The sequence below is a fragment of the Suillus discolor genome, assembly GCF_016758755.1.
Source record: "Suillus discolor strain FC423 chromosome Unknown F5147scaffold_102, whole genome shotgun sequence".
NCBI lineage: Eukaryota > Fungi > Basidiomycota > Agaricomycetes > Boletales > Suillaceae > Suillus > Suillus discolor.
Genome location: NW_024541349.1, coordinates 20,274 through 36,025, shown reverse-complemented (window position 1 = coordinate 36,025; position 15,752 = coordinate 20,274). Strand labels below are relative to the sequence as shown.

The window sequence follows — 15,752 nt, the reverse complement described above, 5'->3', positions numbered from 1 at the left end:
ATTACATAGACAGGTGGGCCGAGGTGGTGGAATATCACATATATGGGTGGGCCGACATAAGGGATATTAATTAGACGGGTGGGCCGAGGGTGTGATAAAATATTTATTACATAGACAGGTGGGCTGAGGTGGGGTATAATTATATAGACGGGTGGGCCAACATAGGATGTATTACATAGATGGGTGGGCCGACATGGGGGATATTACATAGATGGGTGGGCTGACGTGGGGGAATTGTACATAGATGGGTACATATATGGGTGAGCCTAGATACGTTTCATCAAGACATACAGCTGATGTAGCCACCAGCAAATCAAACACGTAGGATACATGCACACTATGAGTGCATATACCTACCATCGACCACCGAAATCTAAACCCGTAAGCACGAAAACATGAATCGACCATGTGTAGCATTGACCAATAATCGAGTACTGAAGTGGGAAAACCCCACACCTGAACCCTGGTGTGCAATATATCCTATTTCTACACACAGACACCAGAAGCACAACACTCGCAAAAATATAAATGTCAAATTTTCACAGTGCCGAACCCTGAACCCTGAGATTTTACCAACTCCCGAACCCCGAAATTGTGGACTGCCGGGTCTCGGGGGTCGGCACTCGGGACTTGGGAAATTTGGGGAGATCAATAAAATTTGATCTACAATAAATTTGATTTACAAACAAATTGATTTACAAACTTTTGAAAGATATCTGTGTCGTCTCACATATCGAGTCCCGAGTTCTGGGACTCCTGAGACCCGAGACCTGGCAGTCCACAATTTCGGGGTTCGGGGGTTGGTAAAATGTTTATGGATATACGAAAGGTTGATTCAAACATGTTTGAAAGATGTCTTTCATCTCAAAAATCGAGTCCCGTGTTCCGGGTAAGACATCTTTCAAACATGTTTGAATCAACCTTTTGTATATCCATAGACATTTTACCAACCCCCGAACCCCGAAATTGTGGACTGCTGGGTCTCCGGTTTCGGGGTTCAGGGGTCCCGGAACTTGGGACTCAATATGTGAGATGACACAGATCTTTCAAAAGTTTGTAAATCAATTTGTTTGTAAATCAAATTTATTGTAGATCACCCCCGAACCCTGAAATTGTGTACTGCTGGGTCTCAGGTTTTGGGATTCGGGGGTCCCGGAACTCGGGACTCGATATGTGAGACGACACAGATATCTTTCAAAAGTTTGTAAATCAAATTTATTGTAGATCAAATTTTATTGATCTCCCCAAATTTCCCAAGTCCCGAGTGCCGACCCCCAACCCCCGAGACCCGGCAGTCCACAATTTCGGGGTTCGGGGGTTGGTAAAATGTCTATGGATATACAAAACTCGGGACTTGACATTTGATATGAGACATCTTTCAAAAATGTTTAAATCAACCTTTCATATATCCATACACATTTTACCAACCCCCAAACCCTGAAATTGTGGACTGCTGGGTTTCGGGGTTCGGGGGTCTCAGAACTCGGAACTCGGTATGTAAGACAACACAAATATCTTTCGGGGTTTGGGGGTTAGTGAAATGTTTATAGATATACGTAGGTTAATTCAAACATGTCTGATAATTTTCGTTCATCTCAAATGTCAAATCCTAAGTTCCGGGTTTCGGGACTCGGCACCCGGCACTCGGGGTTCGGCACTGAAAATTTGACATTCAGGTGTTCAGGTTTCGGGTGATATCTAAATCACAACAGATTCGAGTTCTGCCAAAGCGTGAAAATTGAAACCCAGTGTGCAACATGTTGATTTTTCATTTATATCACACAAATCATCGAGTTCCGAGTGCCCAGTGCCGAGACCCGAAGCCCGAGACCCGAAAATATGTACACAACATGTCCATTTTTCACTCACTGCACAAATCACCGAGTTTCGAGTGCTGAAACCTGAAACTCGAAACCCGGCGTGCAACATGTTGATTTTTCATTTATATTACACAGATCATCAAGTTCCGAGTGCCGAGGGCCGAGACCCGAAGCCCAAGACCCGAAAATATGTACACAACACGTCCATTTTTCACTCATTGCACAAATCACCGAGTTTTGAGTGCCAAAACCCGAAACTCAAAACCTGGCGTGCAACATGTCCATTTTTCATTTACATTACACAGATCATCGAGTTCCGAGTGCCGAGGGCCAAAACCCGAAGCCCAAGACCCGAAAATATGTACACAACATGTCCATTTTTCACTTACTGCACAAATCACCGAGTTTTGAGTGCCAAAGCATGAAACTTGAAACCCAGTGTGCAACATGTCCATTTTTTATGTACATTACACAATTCATTGAGTTCCGAGTGCCGAGGGCCGAGACCCGAAGCCCGAGACCCGAAAATATGTATGCAACATTTCCATTTTTCACTTGTTGCACAAATCACCGAGTTTCAAGTGCTGAAACCCGAAACTCGAAACCCAGTGTGCAACATGTTCATTGTTCATTTACATTACACAGATCATTGAGTGCCAAGGGCCGAATACTGAAACCTGAAGCCCGAAAACATGTATGCCACATGCCCATCTACTCATTGCACAAATCACCAAGTGTCGAGTGCCGAAACCTGAAACGCGGTACTTCAAATGGACATGAATTCTGTCTTTGTATGTATTATCCATTGGTGTAGGGTTGAAATAACTTGGGAATTGTATTTGTCAGTGCTCAGTAGTTGGTAGTTGGTAGTTGGTGGTTGGTAGTCAATATAGGCAAATGATAATGAAAAATGAAAGTTGTTATTACGCTTAACTTCCTTACCGAAGGTTGTAGTCTGAGTCTAGGGGAGTGTATTGGTAGTCTTTTCTTGTCCATCAGTTATCATTTAACCGAGATATAAGCTAAAGAAATCTGAAACATCGGCGATAATGAAAAATGAAAGTTATTATTATGAGGAAGTGAAATGGGTAAGAAATTGAGTGTGGGAAACTTCAAAGACCCAAAGCATCGAAAATGGTTAGTTGAGCAGTGGTAGGACTTTGATGCTGGGTCAACTCATATTTTCACTATATCCCTTCTACCCACCCCCTACCCTCAGGGCAGTAGGCAGTATGGGTTCCTTGGGTAGTTTACGATCTATCCTACATATTTGTAATGATATTTTCGGCCTGAATCATATATAAATGTGACTTTGTATAAAAGATGTCTATTGTCACTCTCCACACATATGTCATTTTGCCTATCATTACATCAATCCTTCATGAATCTTTCTAGGCTTTTAAGCTATTATAATGGATGTATATGGGTGTTATTCTAGGTCTCTCATCACATCACAGGCTTGTTATGTTGGATATCTTGACATAATGTGCAAGTCTCGCTATTAATATTCATTCTTTTATCTTTACACTCACTTACTGCACACATGTATTTCATTTGTCATTATTGATGTTTCGAATTTCTTTAGCTTATATCTCGGTCACATGGTAACCAATGGATGAGAAAAGACTACAAATAAACTCACCTAGACTCGGACTACAACCTTCATTAAGCTGACTACTGATTCCCGGGTACCGAGTATCAAAACCAAATACTGAGTACCAATTACCATGTACCGAGTACTGCATAATGAGTAACAAGATAACCAATTGACAAGAAAAGACTACCACTACACTCACCTGGACTTGGACTACAACCTTCAGTAAGGAAGTTAAGCATAATAACAACTTTCATTTTTTCATTATTGCTGATGTTTTGCTGAATGACAAGGAAAGACTACCAAGACACTCACCTTGACGTGGACTACAACTGTCATTTTTCATTATCATTTGCCTATATTGACTACCGAGTCTCGAGTACCGACCACTGACCACCGATCACCGAGTACCGAGTACTGACAAATACAATTACCAAGTTATTTGAACCCTACACCAATGGATAATACATACAAATACAATTCGTGTCCATGTGAAGTACTGGGTTTCAGGTTTCGACACTCGACACTTGGTGATTTGTGCAACAAGTGAAAAATGGACATGTTGTGTACATGATTTTGGGTTTCGGGCTTCGGGTCTCGGCCCTCGGCCCTCGGAACTCGATGATCCGTGTAATGTAAATGAAAAATGGACATGTTGCACGCCAGGTTTTGAGTTTCGGGTTTTGGCACTCAAAACTCGGTGATTTGTGCAATGAGTGAAAAATGGACATGTTGTGTACATATTTTCGGGTCTTGGGCTTCGGGTCTCGGCCCTCGGCACTCGGAACTCGATGATCTGTGTAATATAAATGAAAAATCAACATGTTGCACGCCGGGTTTCGAGTTTCAGGTTTCGGCACTCAAAACTTGGTGATTTGTGCAACAAGTGAAAAATGGACATGTTGCATACATATTTTCGGGTCTCGGGCTTCGGGTCTCGGCCCTCGGCACTTGGAACTCGGAACTCGATGATCTGTGTAATGTAAATGAACAATGAACATGTTGCACACTGGGGATTGAGTTTCGGGTTTTGGCACTCGAAACTTGGTGATTTGTGCAGTGAGTGAAAAATGGACATGTTGTGCACATATTTTCGGGGTTCGGGGTTCGGGTCTCGGCCCTCGGCACTCGGAACTTGATGATCTGTGTAATGTAAATGAACAATGAACATTTTGCACACCCAGTTTTGAGTTTCGGGTTTTGCCACTTGAAACTCAGTGATTTGTGCAACAAGTGAAAAATGGAAATGTTGCATACATATTTTCGGGTCTCAGGCTTTGGGTTTCGGCACTTGGCACTTGGCACTTGGTTATTTGTGTGATATGAATGAAAAATCAACATGTTGCACACTGGGTTTCAAGTTTCATGCTTTGGCACTCGAAACTCGGTGATTTGTGCAGTGAGTGAAAAATGGACATGTTGCGCACATATTTTCAGGGTTTGGGGTTCGGATTTCGGCTCTCAGAACTCAGAACTCGATGACTTGTGTAATATAATTGAACAATGGACATGATGCACACTGGGTTTCGAGTTTTGGGTTTTGGCACTCGAAACTCGGTGATATGTGCAATGAGTAAGAAATGGACATGTTCCATACATATTTTCGGGTTTTGGGCTTCGGGTTTCAGCACTCAGCACTCGGAACTCGATGATCTGTGTCATGTAAATGAACAATCGACGTGTTGCACACTGGGTTTCAAGTTTTGGGTTTCGGCACTCGAAACTCGGTGATTTGTGCAGTGAGTGAAAAATGGACATGTTGAACAATGGGTTTCAGGGTCTCGGGTTTGAAAAATAGCATAATAACAACTTTCATGTTTTCATTATCATTTGCCTATATTGACTACCGAGTCCGATAAGGGACCCCTTGGATGATCCATTGCTCAATGAAATACTACCTGATTGGAAGTGTGCTGGTTATCAGATATTCATTTGTCAACTCCCAGGTCCCGGAACTCGGAAGTCGGTACGGTTGACCCAAATTTGGGTGGTTGGAACTTGGCATCTCATAGGGCAACACAAGCTTTGCACCCCGGATTCCAAATTCTGCAAGACAACCTGTGCACCATCAAAGGCCATGTCAGGAGATCACCTGCTGCTCCAGAAACTTGGTAACTTTGATTTATTACCTCCTCTGATTTGGTTGATGTACAACTACCTCAGCTCCATCATGTCTACAATTATGATACACATGGGCCCACCCATCTATATTTTATACCACCCTCGGCCCACCCGTCCAATACAACATCCCATACAACACCCTCAGCCCACCCGTCTAATTAATATGCGTCTGGGCCCAACCGTCTAATACAATATTTTATAATACCCTCGGCCCACCCGTCTAATTTAATATGTGTCTGGGCCCACCCGTGAATGTGATAACAAGTACCTACCCATCTATCTCATACACATCTACCTTAATACACCCATCTGCATAATATCCAACTACCTCGGCCCACCCGTCTACCTAATATTCATGTACATCGGCCCACTCATCTACTCTATATATTCCCTGCATGGGCCCACCCACCTCCATCGGGAATAATTTGCCTCCCGGCCCATCCGTCATAGTCGAGGATATTTTTATCATGGGCCCATGGTCCACTGGCCCATATCATACGGGATATTATGCACGTCCGTTCCCTCGTATTATACGGAGATAGGTCACTGTAATATGTGATCGTTGGACTGTTTTAGAGCAAGTGCGTCCTAGGAGACGAATTCCGAGACACTTGGACGACATCGAGCCCTCAGAGGAGGATCTTAATCACTCCAATAACAATGGTCAAAGCCCTACTCAAGATTTGGCTGCACTTCCAGCTCGATCCAGGATCTGACGTGTTCTTTTAACACTAAGGGACACATTACAGACAACCTATAACTCCTTCGGTCTCTGTCGAGTATATCCTCGACGCCCTTCCTTCGAGCCAAATAAGTTCGCTCCCTCCTCGTTACTGGCGCAAACATGTCCGGCAGCTGCTCAAGGAAGCGATTCTCCACCGGAGGTCTTTGCACCACCATTCCCTTTCGCTAATATGACCCTCTATCAACTTATGTCCTGCATGAATACTGGTAGTAATCGGGTATCAGAAACCAAGGTCACAGCCCTTGTCAATGACGTGATGCTAGCAGATGATTTCGACCCCGAGCATCTTAAGGGATTCTCGGTGAAACAGAACCTACGAGAGCTGGATGTGGATGAGAGTGGGAAGAGGATCACTTTTCCAGATGATTGGATCGAAACTGACATCACCATTGACATCCCCGTCAGGTCAAAGGAGGAGGGACCTAGGCCTCATACTATTCCCGGGTTTCATTATCGCCCACTTGTTGAAGTTGTGCGTGCGGCATTTTCGGATGCCCAGGCGGCAGCATTCCATCTCTTTCCTTTCAAACACATTTGGAAGGATCCTCTTGACCATCATGAAGAGAGAGTATACGATGAACTCTATACATCTGACGCCTGGCTGGAGGCTCAGGAGAGTCTCCACAAGTCGCCAAAGGAAATTGGATGTTCATTAGAACATGTCATTGCAGGCTTCATGCTTTTTTTGGATGCTACTCACCTGGCAAATTTTGGAACCGCCAAGGCCTGGCCGCTCTATGTCTACTTTGGAAATCTAACAAAATATGTACGCTCGTTGCCTACATCAGGATCATGTCATCTTGTAGGCTTTTTACCTTCGGTGAGCTTCTTCATTGTACATTTATGGACTGCCATTGACAGTAGCTGCCCTTGTTAGCTTCTGGATAGTATTAAAGATGTTCTGAGTACCTTGCCTTGCATCTCAAAAAGCGGCATGGCCTCCCTTCACACCCATTGCCGCAGGGAGTTGTTTCATGCATGCTGGGACATCTTACTGGATGAAGACTTCCTTTACGCATATCGACACGGCATCGTTTTGAAATGCACCGATGGAATCATGCGGCGAGTATTTCCTCGAATCTTCACATATTCAGCTGACTATCCTGAGAAGTAAGTTTTTTCATCATCTTCGTAGCACATTAGCTGAGTGATACATGTTCAGGGCTTTAATTGCGACAATCAAGGATATGGGCTTGTGTCCGTGCCCTCGCTGCCTGACACCCAAAGGCTTATTCAATCGTCTTGGTCTCATGAGGGACATGAAAAGCCGCATAAATGACTTACGAGTATATGCCATGGCCAAGGTTGTCAAAGCGCGCCAGTTTATCTATGGATTAGAGAATACTGTGGACGGTACAAAAGTCGAAGATGCCCTTGGAGAAGGCTCATGGGTCGCTATTCTGGTGTGTAATGTATTTCGTACCACTTTACAATTGATTTAAATTGGCGCTCGCAGAATCGATTCATAGAGAAGCTTGGACCACTGGGCCTTGACCCATTTCGTATGCTCGTTGTCGACCTCATGCACGAGTGTGAACTGGGAACATGGAAGGCGTTATTTACACACCTGATGAGGCTTCTTTATTCCCTTCCTGAGGGTATTCAACTCATTGCAATTTTTGATAGCCGGTACATGTTTTTTGTGCAAATTCCAGTCATGTGCTAACAAATTCCAATCTTACTAGATTTCGCCAGGTCCCGACGTTTGGTAATGGCGTCATCCGAAAGTTTGCGAATAACACATCTGAGATGAAAAGGTTAGCAGCTCGTGATTTCGAAGATATCTTACAGGTTTTTGTCTTAATTGTCTGTTGTGTGTTACAGTAACATGGCATGAGTCCCCTGCCAGCAGACAGCCCTCTGCCACCGCACGGCTATAGACGATACCGGAGTCTCACCAGCTCTATGACGATAGATGATGATAGACGATAAGCGGCAACTGCCGGCTTAGATAAGCGGTCTGGACCGCACGTGACGACACACGACGACATAGGTCTAGAAGACCTATTTATGTTATCAAGATAGAAGGCAAGCCTCGTGCTGCCTCATGTACTGATAGAAGGATGCCTCATGGATCCTATCTACGATAGAAGCCCGCCTCATGGACGCTATCTCTGACTCATGTAGATAAGCAGATTAGAACCCAGCTTTAGGCTGAGCTTAGATACGAAGAGTAGCCTTATATAAGGTCGAAGATTAACAGTAGACGTTCCTTACTTTAATCTTACTAGGTTTACCCTTGAACTCCTTGTCCCGCTAAAGCTACCTGCTCGACATCGACTCGTACCTTCAGTGACGCCTCTCACTGTCTGTAAACCGCTATCATCTCAGCGTAACTCCTCGTTAACCACCACGAGCTACGTTCGAGTACGCAACCTTTGCTTTTCTGTAAAGGCCGACGACTCTCAGCACTCGGTACCACTGTCGTGGTTGTCGCTGTTTAGATCATCCTAGTCGCACACGACCGTGTGTCGTAACATTGTGTTGGGCTCGCTAACAGGTTCCCAGTGTGCTATTCCGGTCTTTGAAGGCCTGTTCCCCCCCGGCCATGACGTGGCTGTGCAATCCCTCCTGTATCAATTCACGCAGTGGCATGCTCTCGTGAAGCTCAGGATCCACACAGACTCGATGCTACTTTTTTTCGAAGAAACGTTCAAGAAACTCTCCAGGAAGTTGCGGAATTTTCAGGACTACACCTGTGCTGCTTTCAAGACTGTGGAGCTACCAAAGGAGGCATCAGCTCGCCAAAGACGATCTACCCAGCGCTCTGAAACCAACACCGGCTCTACGGAATCAACTGGGGTGAGAGTAAAGAAATTGAATTTGAACACATATAAGTTTCACACCATAGGCGATTATATGAGAACTATCAGGATATTTGGAACGACAGATTCATTTACTACGCAAATTGTGCGTATCAAATACATTCTCACTAGTATGCACCTGAAACATCCTTTGACAGGGGGAGCTTGCACACCATGCTCTAAAGGCATTCTATCTATTGACAAGTAAGTTAGACACCCCCGCGCAGTTAGCCAAGCACGAGCGCAGGCGCCGTGTACTCCGGCGGGTGGCAGAAGCAGGGGGAATATCCTCTTTAATCAGTCAGCCACCTATTGACACTCCCTCCTCCGGAAAGCATCACCACATTGCAACTAGTCGGAATCACCCGCTCCCCCTATTTACGTTTCTTCGAGAACATAATAATGATCCAGCTCTCAAGGTAGAAGTGATATCGCATCTTCAATGCACCTTACTCACGACAATTATCAGAAATTTATACCAAAATTAAAGGACCACATTCTCTATAGACTGCGCAAGATAGATGTTAGTTATTGTGACTTCACCTTCTCAGACGAGGAGCGCCGGTTGGTCATTATTCCAAATGACACAATTCATTCGGTCCAAACGATGCAAGTCCATTATACTACGTACGACATCAGGCGAGAGTACAACACTATCAACCCTAGGATGCACGGCGATGTCATGGTGCTTTCAGGAGAGACGATGCCTAACCACCCATACTGGTACACCCATGTATTGGGCATATACCATATGGACACATGGCTCAATGAGGGAGCTCAACCTGTGAAAGAGCGTCTCGAGGTCCTCTGGGTTAGATGGCTGGCTCCAATCCAGAATCATAAATCTGGTGTGAATCATGCTCACCTTCCCAAGGTTGCCTTCATCGAGGAGTCAGACGTAGATGCATTCGGGTTTCTTGATCCAGGGCAAGTCATTCGAGGGGCCCACTTGATTCCAGCCTTTAATTCTCAACGTGGTGTAAGCTCGCTTCGCCATGGGAGATCATTAGCACGTCCTGGTGGTGAACTAGATGATTGGGAAGCATATTATGTCGGCATGTGAGTAAAAATATCAGTTCTGGTGCTATGTACTCATTTACTTTTCAGATTTGTGGATCACAACATGTTCATTCGTTATACACACTTTGGTGTTGGCCATCCAGTGATGCTGCGGAGGATAGCCAGAGACTGCGAATCCGTGGCACTCGGAGGTGTTGTGGGCGGTGTGACCAGTACTAACGAGACAGACTCGGACATGGGCCATGACGAGAATGGTCACCATGACACGGAGGATGATGAGGATGACTCGGGCTCGGACTCGGACTCGGGGGAAATAAGTGATGAAGAGTTTAGTGACGAGGATCTGGAGCTTGACCATGTTGAAGACATTGATGGAGATGAGGCCGAGGACGAGTTTGATGACCTTCTGTCTTTTTAGATTTGCGCTATTCAATTTAGTAGTAACCCTCCATTTTTTGACACTCTCGAATTCCGTTAGTACTTCCGAGTCTGTACTAGCACATCATAACTGTTTCAGAAATGAGAAGGGTCCATGGTACCATTAGGATCGGTAGCTCGGGGATAAATGACATTACTATCATAGTAGTGTAGTACATTTTGATCACATAACTTTCCTCCACTGAGAGTATGATTGGGAAAAGGTCTCAAACTCCAGGCTTAGTAAGTAAAGTCGGACTTGGAGCAAAAGCCGATTGTCAAATTTGAACGGTACCTTCCGATTCGGTCGGACGACGAGGACTTGGAATTGGATATGTTCTCCCAGGCGGGCGACTGTAAATTTCGTGACCTGCTTCGAACCTCAAGACCATCATCTTGTGAAATGCTTGAGAAATGAAGATCCACAGTTTCAAAGTTAAGAGTGAGAAAGGTCGGTACCTTGCGGACTCAGAGTATGAGAATAGTGACACTGCCACAGTCACTGGCACTAGGCAACCGTACATTTCGCGACCTGCGTCGAACCTCCCCTGTAAAATGCCTCACATCAGAAGGAGTCATGAATGTTCACAGTTTCGAAACCAAGTGGAAAGAGTGCTAGTGAAGGTCGGTCACCATCCCGACGACGATCGCGGTGAGTCCCGGGCGGTCAACTTGAGTTATCATGATGCAATTTATTGTTTGTTGTTATTTGTCTTCCTGCACCGTCAGGACGATCAATGGTGGTGTACACTGCGTCTTACTCAGTGTCTGCTAGCATATCCCATGATCTACTTGGGCTTTTACCACTAGCAAGTGAAGCTTGTTCTTATTATTTGTGGCTGGATTTGCAAGTTCTCTGTTGTCTCTACTGCGCTCTGAGATGATGATTGGCGACAACCTTGTAAGATTTTTACAATTCATCTACCTTTACTGACCATCTTCCTATATGAATACAGATTTGTATTTCTTCAGTCACCTCTTGATCATCTACTAGACCTGTCACTGTCACAGTGGCCGCAGTTTCAAAGAGGCACCAATTAATTGGGAGGATTATCATGCAGGGACCTTTCAACTGGAGCATTTATGGGTCCTTTGTTGCAAAGGATACAATATTACTATGCGGGCAATATCTTCAGTATACATTTCACAATTCATGTACCATCTCATTACTGACCAATTTCATTTTTCTTGCTAGATGAATACAGATTTGCACTTTCTTCAGTTACCTCTTGATCACCCAGATCTGCCACTGTGACAGTGGCGGGTTCACAGGGACACCATTTGATCGGGAAGATTGTAATGCAGAGAGTTTTGAACTGAAGCATTTATGGGTGCTTCATTGCAAAGGATACAATTGTATTACTATGCAGGAAATATCTGCAGTACGCCCTCAAGTTTCAATGCACTCGTGATCCCTTATCATGGCCTGTAATTTGGTAAGTTTCCGTATCGTTGATGGTTGGTCATGGAGGTTACTGATTATCATGGCGACTATTTGACCCATCCTATAGATGGTGACAAGCTGAAGAGACCTTTTGGCTGCTTACAGCTATCACCTTTATTTATGAAACATCACCTAACCCGCATCCGATCTCAGGTGTTTGTATAGTTGGCAGGGGGATCTGGTACACAGCAGGTACACAGAATCTATACAGAGTCCAGCTATTCGCTCACAAGTTATTGATATCACAATATGGTCCTAACATTTGGTAGCAGCATCATCGGGATGAAGAATCCTTCTTAATCTGTTTCTAGCTATAGACAGGCTGGGCTGAGCCTGGTTCCATTCCTGTTTTCTCTCTTCACCTCCTTTTCACACTTCCGGAATCATAATTCCTGCAAGTCTTCTTCATGTTAACTTGGCTTTTAATTACCATCATCACCTCTTGTAAGTCGGTTCAAATACCTACCTCTTCTAAGTCTGACTTTCGCTTATAGCCTCCTGGCGGCATCCTATTTCTAGTACCCTGGTCTGGCATTATTTGACACACATAGTACATGTCTAATTTTGCCAGTACTTACCGTCGTCAACCCACCAGTCCTTCCGTAGTTGCTCTGGAGTCAGTGCTACCACACTCTATTTCTCAGTCAAACAGGAACACTTCCTATGGTTTAGGTTCAAACACCATTTCCATACCTTTCATTCGGTGACTGTCACTCGTCGTCTCAAGCGCAATTCAGATTGTGACAAGGAGCTACATCGCGTAAAACAATATCAGTGTCTTCTTTGAAGAGACTTCGTGATGACGACATCGATCGTGACTATTTGGATCAGGACAGGGACTTCTACCATGAGTATAGTGACGCAGAGCCTCTTTGTGAGGCCTTCGTATGACACTCTTCGGATCCTTGGCCTGCTTCGCCTGATACTTATTTTGACAGTGGCTATAAGCCTGAACGAGAAAGAAGTCACAGAAGTCATAGTCGACAATGTTTCGAGAGGACGACAGCACAAAGGTTCCCTCTCTGACTCATCGGGTCTCATCCCCGGTGAAGGTTCAACAATACAGCGAGGCACGAACAATGCTCCTGACTGTATCTATAATTGTTGTAAGGTCGCGCGTTGCCTAGTCTGCTATACTTGAGACGACAAGTGCGTTCGACCCTAAAGGGGAAGCGAGTGCAGCAAGGATCTAGAGGTATGCGCTGAAAGCGCTACTGGTTGGCCAATGCGAAGCGCGGGAAAGCGCAGGTGCGCGCAAGGCGCGAGAATGTGCGAAGTGCGGGAATGCGCGCGCGTGTATACAGATACGAGAGAGAGTAAGAGTGAGTTTGCTTAAGTGATGATATGATGTAAGACAAGAGAAGAGAGATGCGAGGTGTAAACAAATAGATTTCTACTATGTTCTGCTAGGTGAATAGTGGGTAGTAACCAGTAAGTCCTCTGTCATTCTGGTGGGAGAGTAAGTCGGTAAGTAAGTATGTACTGCTGGCGCTTAAGTATGGCGCCTAAGCGCTGTCATGCGGAGCCGAAGCGCTACCGAGTAAGGTATGTAAAGATATATGTAAGTAAGGGTCCATGATAAAAATAAAGATGGAACGATATGCAAATGTGAGAATGGAAATATACGCACTAGGGAACTTGGTGGACAGTGGATGGATGCTTCTGGATGGCTGGCGCTATAGGGCGCTACAGCGCGGGAAAGCGCGCGCGCATATACATCGTGAAGCACGGGAAAGGTACGCGCGCATGGCGCGCGTTGCGCGGGAAAGCTGCGCCTCATATAGAGATAGCTGCGGGTAGCACACAGAGTGATGCTACAAGTTCGTGCCATGTACTCCCCAGTGAAAACTGCCATATTGCACAATGAGAGGCATGAGTCTCTACACTGGTCTCCTTGCAGCATCAAACTCTTCCCTCAGTCCCTCCTTGCGAAGGCATAGCAATTCGACATGAGAGAAACAAGTTGCTTCCACGCCGTCTTCCAGTATGCATATCCCTATCCACATTGTTGCATCTGCCACGCTGGCAGACGTTGTCAATCCTCGCAAGCAGTTCAATGTGATGCCTCTCACGGCATGGTCTGCTCAGAGTATATGTTCCCGCAGGCTTTCACCCAGCGTTCACATTCCCATCTGTCCAGTTGAATCCGGTCAGAGTTCTCGCTCGGCCTCCCGGTCTAGATCCCCACTTCTGTCGGCTGCAATACACAGTAACTTTTCCGAGGCCATTCCTCTGCCTTCTTTCATCAATTGCTGCTCTTCCTGCATATTACTGGATGATCCTATTGATCCCATCATGACCGTGTTTTACGACCTCATTGCTGTAGCAACAGATGTCACCGATATGATATCAACAGCCTCACTCACAGCCCAGCCTAAAGTTTGCGAGTCACTCGTTCAACGGGTACATAGTATTGGTAAAGCATGGGATGGGCATCCGGATTGGCATGGGTGGAACTGGTATGTGCAAGTCCTACCTGCTGTTGCCAGTCTCAGCCATGTAGTCAAATGGTGGGAGGCTGAAAAGTGATTCTGGAATTTCGATGATAATGAGGACGAGCAAGACAATACCCTGATGTTTGTCTTGAAGCCACCCGATGAGCATCCTCCAGTGCCTACACCCACTGTCCGCAGTTGCCAGGAGGAGCTCCGTCTTACGGCCGATGAGTCAGGGAAGGCGTTGTTCCAAAAGATCTTTCAGAGAGTCTCCACAAGTCGCCGAAGGAAATTGGATGCTCATTAGAATGTGTCATTGCAGGCTTCATGCTTTTTTCGGATGCTACTCACCTGGCAAATTTTGGAACCGCCAAGGCCTGGCCGCTCTATGTCTACTTTGGAAATCTAACAAAATATGTATGCTCGTTGCCTACATCAGGATCATGTCATCTTGTAGGCTTTTTACCTTCGGTGAGCTTCTTCATTGTACATTTATGGACTGCCATTGACAGTAGCTGCCCTTGTTAGCTTCTGGATAGTATTAAAGATGTTCTGAGTACCTTGCCTTGCATCTCAAAAAGCGGCATGGCCTCCCTTCACACCCATTGCTGCAGGGAGTTGTTTCATGCATGCTGGGACATCTTACTGGATGAAGACTTCCTTTACGCATATCGACATGGCATCGTTTTGAAATGCACCAATGGAATCATGCGGCGAGTATTTCCTTGAATCTTCACATATTCAGCTGACTATCCTGTCATGCCACCAATCAATCTGAAGAACTACTGTCGTTCGAGCCTGCTCCCATGGCTTCCGAGTCTCCTATATTGATCGCTACCCCAGATGCCAGTCGCGCCTCCGTTTCTGCTCCTGTACCTCAGTTTATTCCTCCGGCATGGCAAATCATCAACAAGATGCCCACAAGGTCGTCCACGCCATCATCTATATCTTCGCCTCTTGCTTTAGTTGCCCCCAATCACGGTATCACCATCTCCCGACGATCAGCCTCCATACATGGACCTCAATGATAGTCTACCAGGGAATGCTACCGTTAGAACACGGCCAGCAACCTTCTGGAACCACGGCTTTTGGTCACCCCACCCCTGTCACTCAGCATATCCCTTCGAGATGCACCCACTGCTACATGACACGGGCATCGCTGTCATTCTACAGTAAATTTCATATTTAGTCCTTCAGTATCAAATGTCCCTCTATCTCCTCACCAATCGTCTGCAGCTCCTTTATCATGATCGACTCCAACTTCTATCAAAGACTTTGATATCATCAAGCCTATCAGCAAAGGAACCTTTGGATCTGTCTTTCTTGCGAAGAAGGTGATTGGAGACTATTAT

At 45.4% G+C, this 15,752-nt stretch overlaps 3 protein-coding genes across 3 annotated transcripts; all 3 read left to right on the top strand.

Moving 5' to 3' along the window:
- Positions 1 to 10,207: 10,207 nt before the first annotated feature.
- Positions 10,208 to 10,522, top strand: F5147DRAFT_658111 (uncharacterized protein; the record flags this gene model as incomplete). Its single annotated transcript, XM_041434384.1, has 1 exon — positions 10,208 to 10,522. The coding sequence occupies one exon, from the start codon at positions 10,208 to 10,210 to the stop codon at positions 10,520 to 10,522; it is 315 nt and encodes a 104-aa protein (XP_041286249.1).
- A 3,429-nt stretch (positions 10,523 to 13,951) lies between these two features.
- F5147DRAFT_787143 (uncharacterized protein) lies at positions 13,952 to 14,631 on the top strand (the record flags this gene model as incomplete). The annotated part of the gene is made up of 1 exon (XM_041442953.1): positions 13,952 to 14,631. The coding sequence occupies one exon, from the start codon at positions 13,952 to 13,954 to the stop codon at positions 14,492 to 14,494; it is 543 nt and encodes a 180-aa protein (XP_041286248.1). The 3' UTR covers positions 14,495 to 14,631.
- A 575-nt stretch (positions 14,632 to 15,206) lies between these two features.
- F5147DRAFT_780243 (uncharacterized protein) lies at positions 15,207 to 15,576 on the top strand (the record flags this gene model as incomplete). The annotated part of the gene is made up of 2 exons (XM_041442425.1): positions 15,207 to 15,381; positions 15,440 to 15,576. The coding sequence occupies 2 exons, from the start codon at positions 15,207 to 15,209 to the stop codon at positions 15,574 to 15,576; spliced, it is 312 nt and encodes a 103-aa protein (XP_041286247.1).
- Between the last annotated feature and the right edge of the window lie 176 nt (positions 15,577 to 15,752).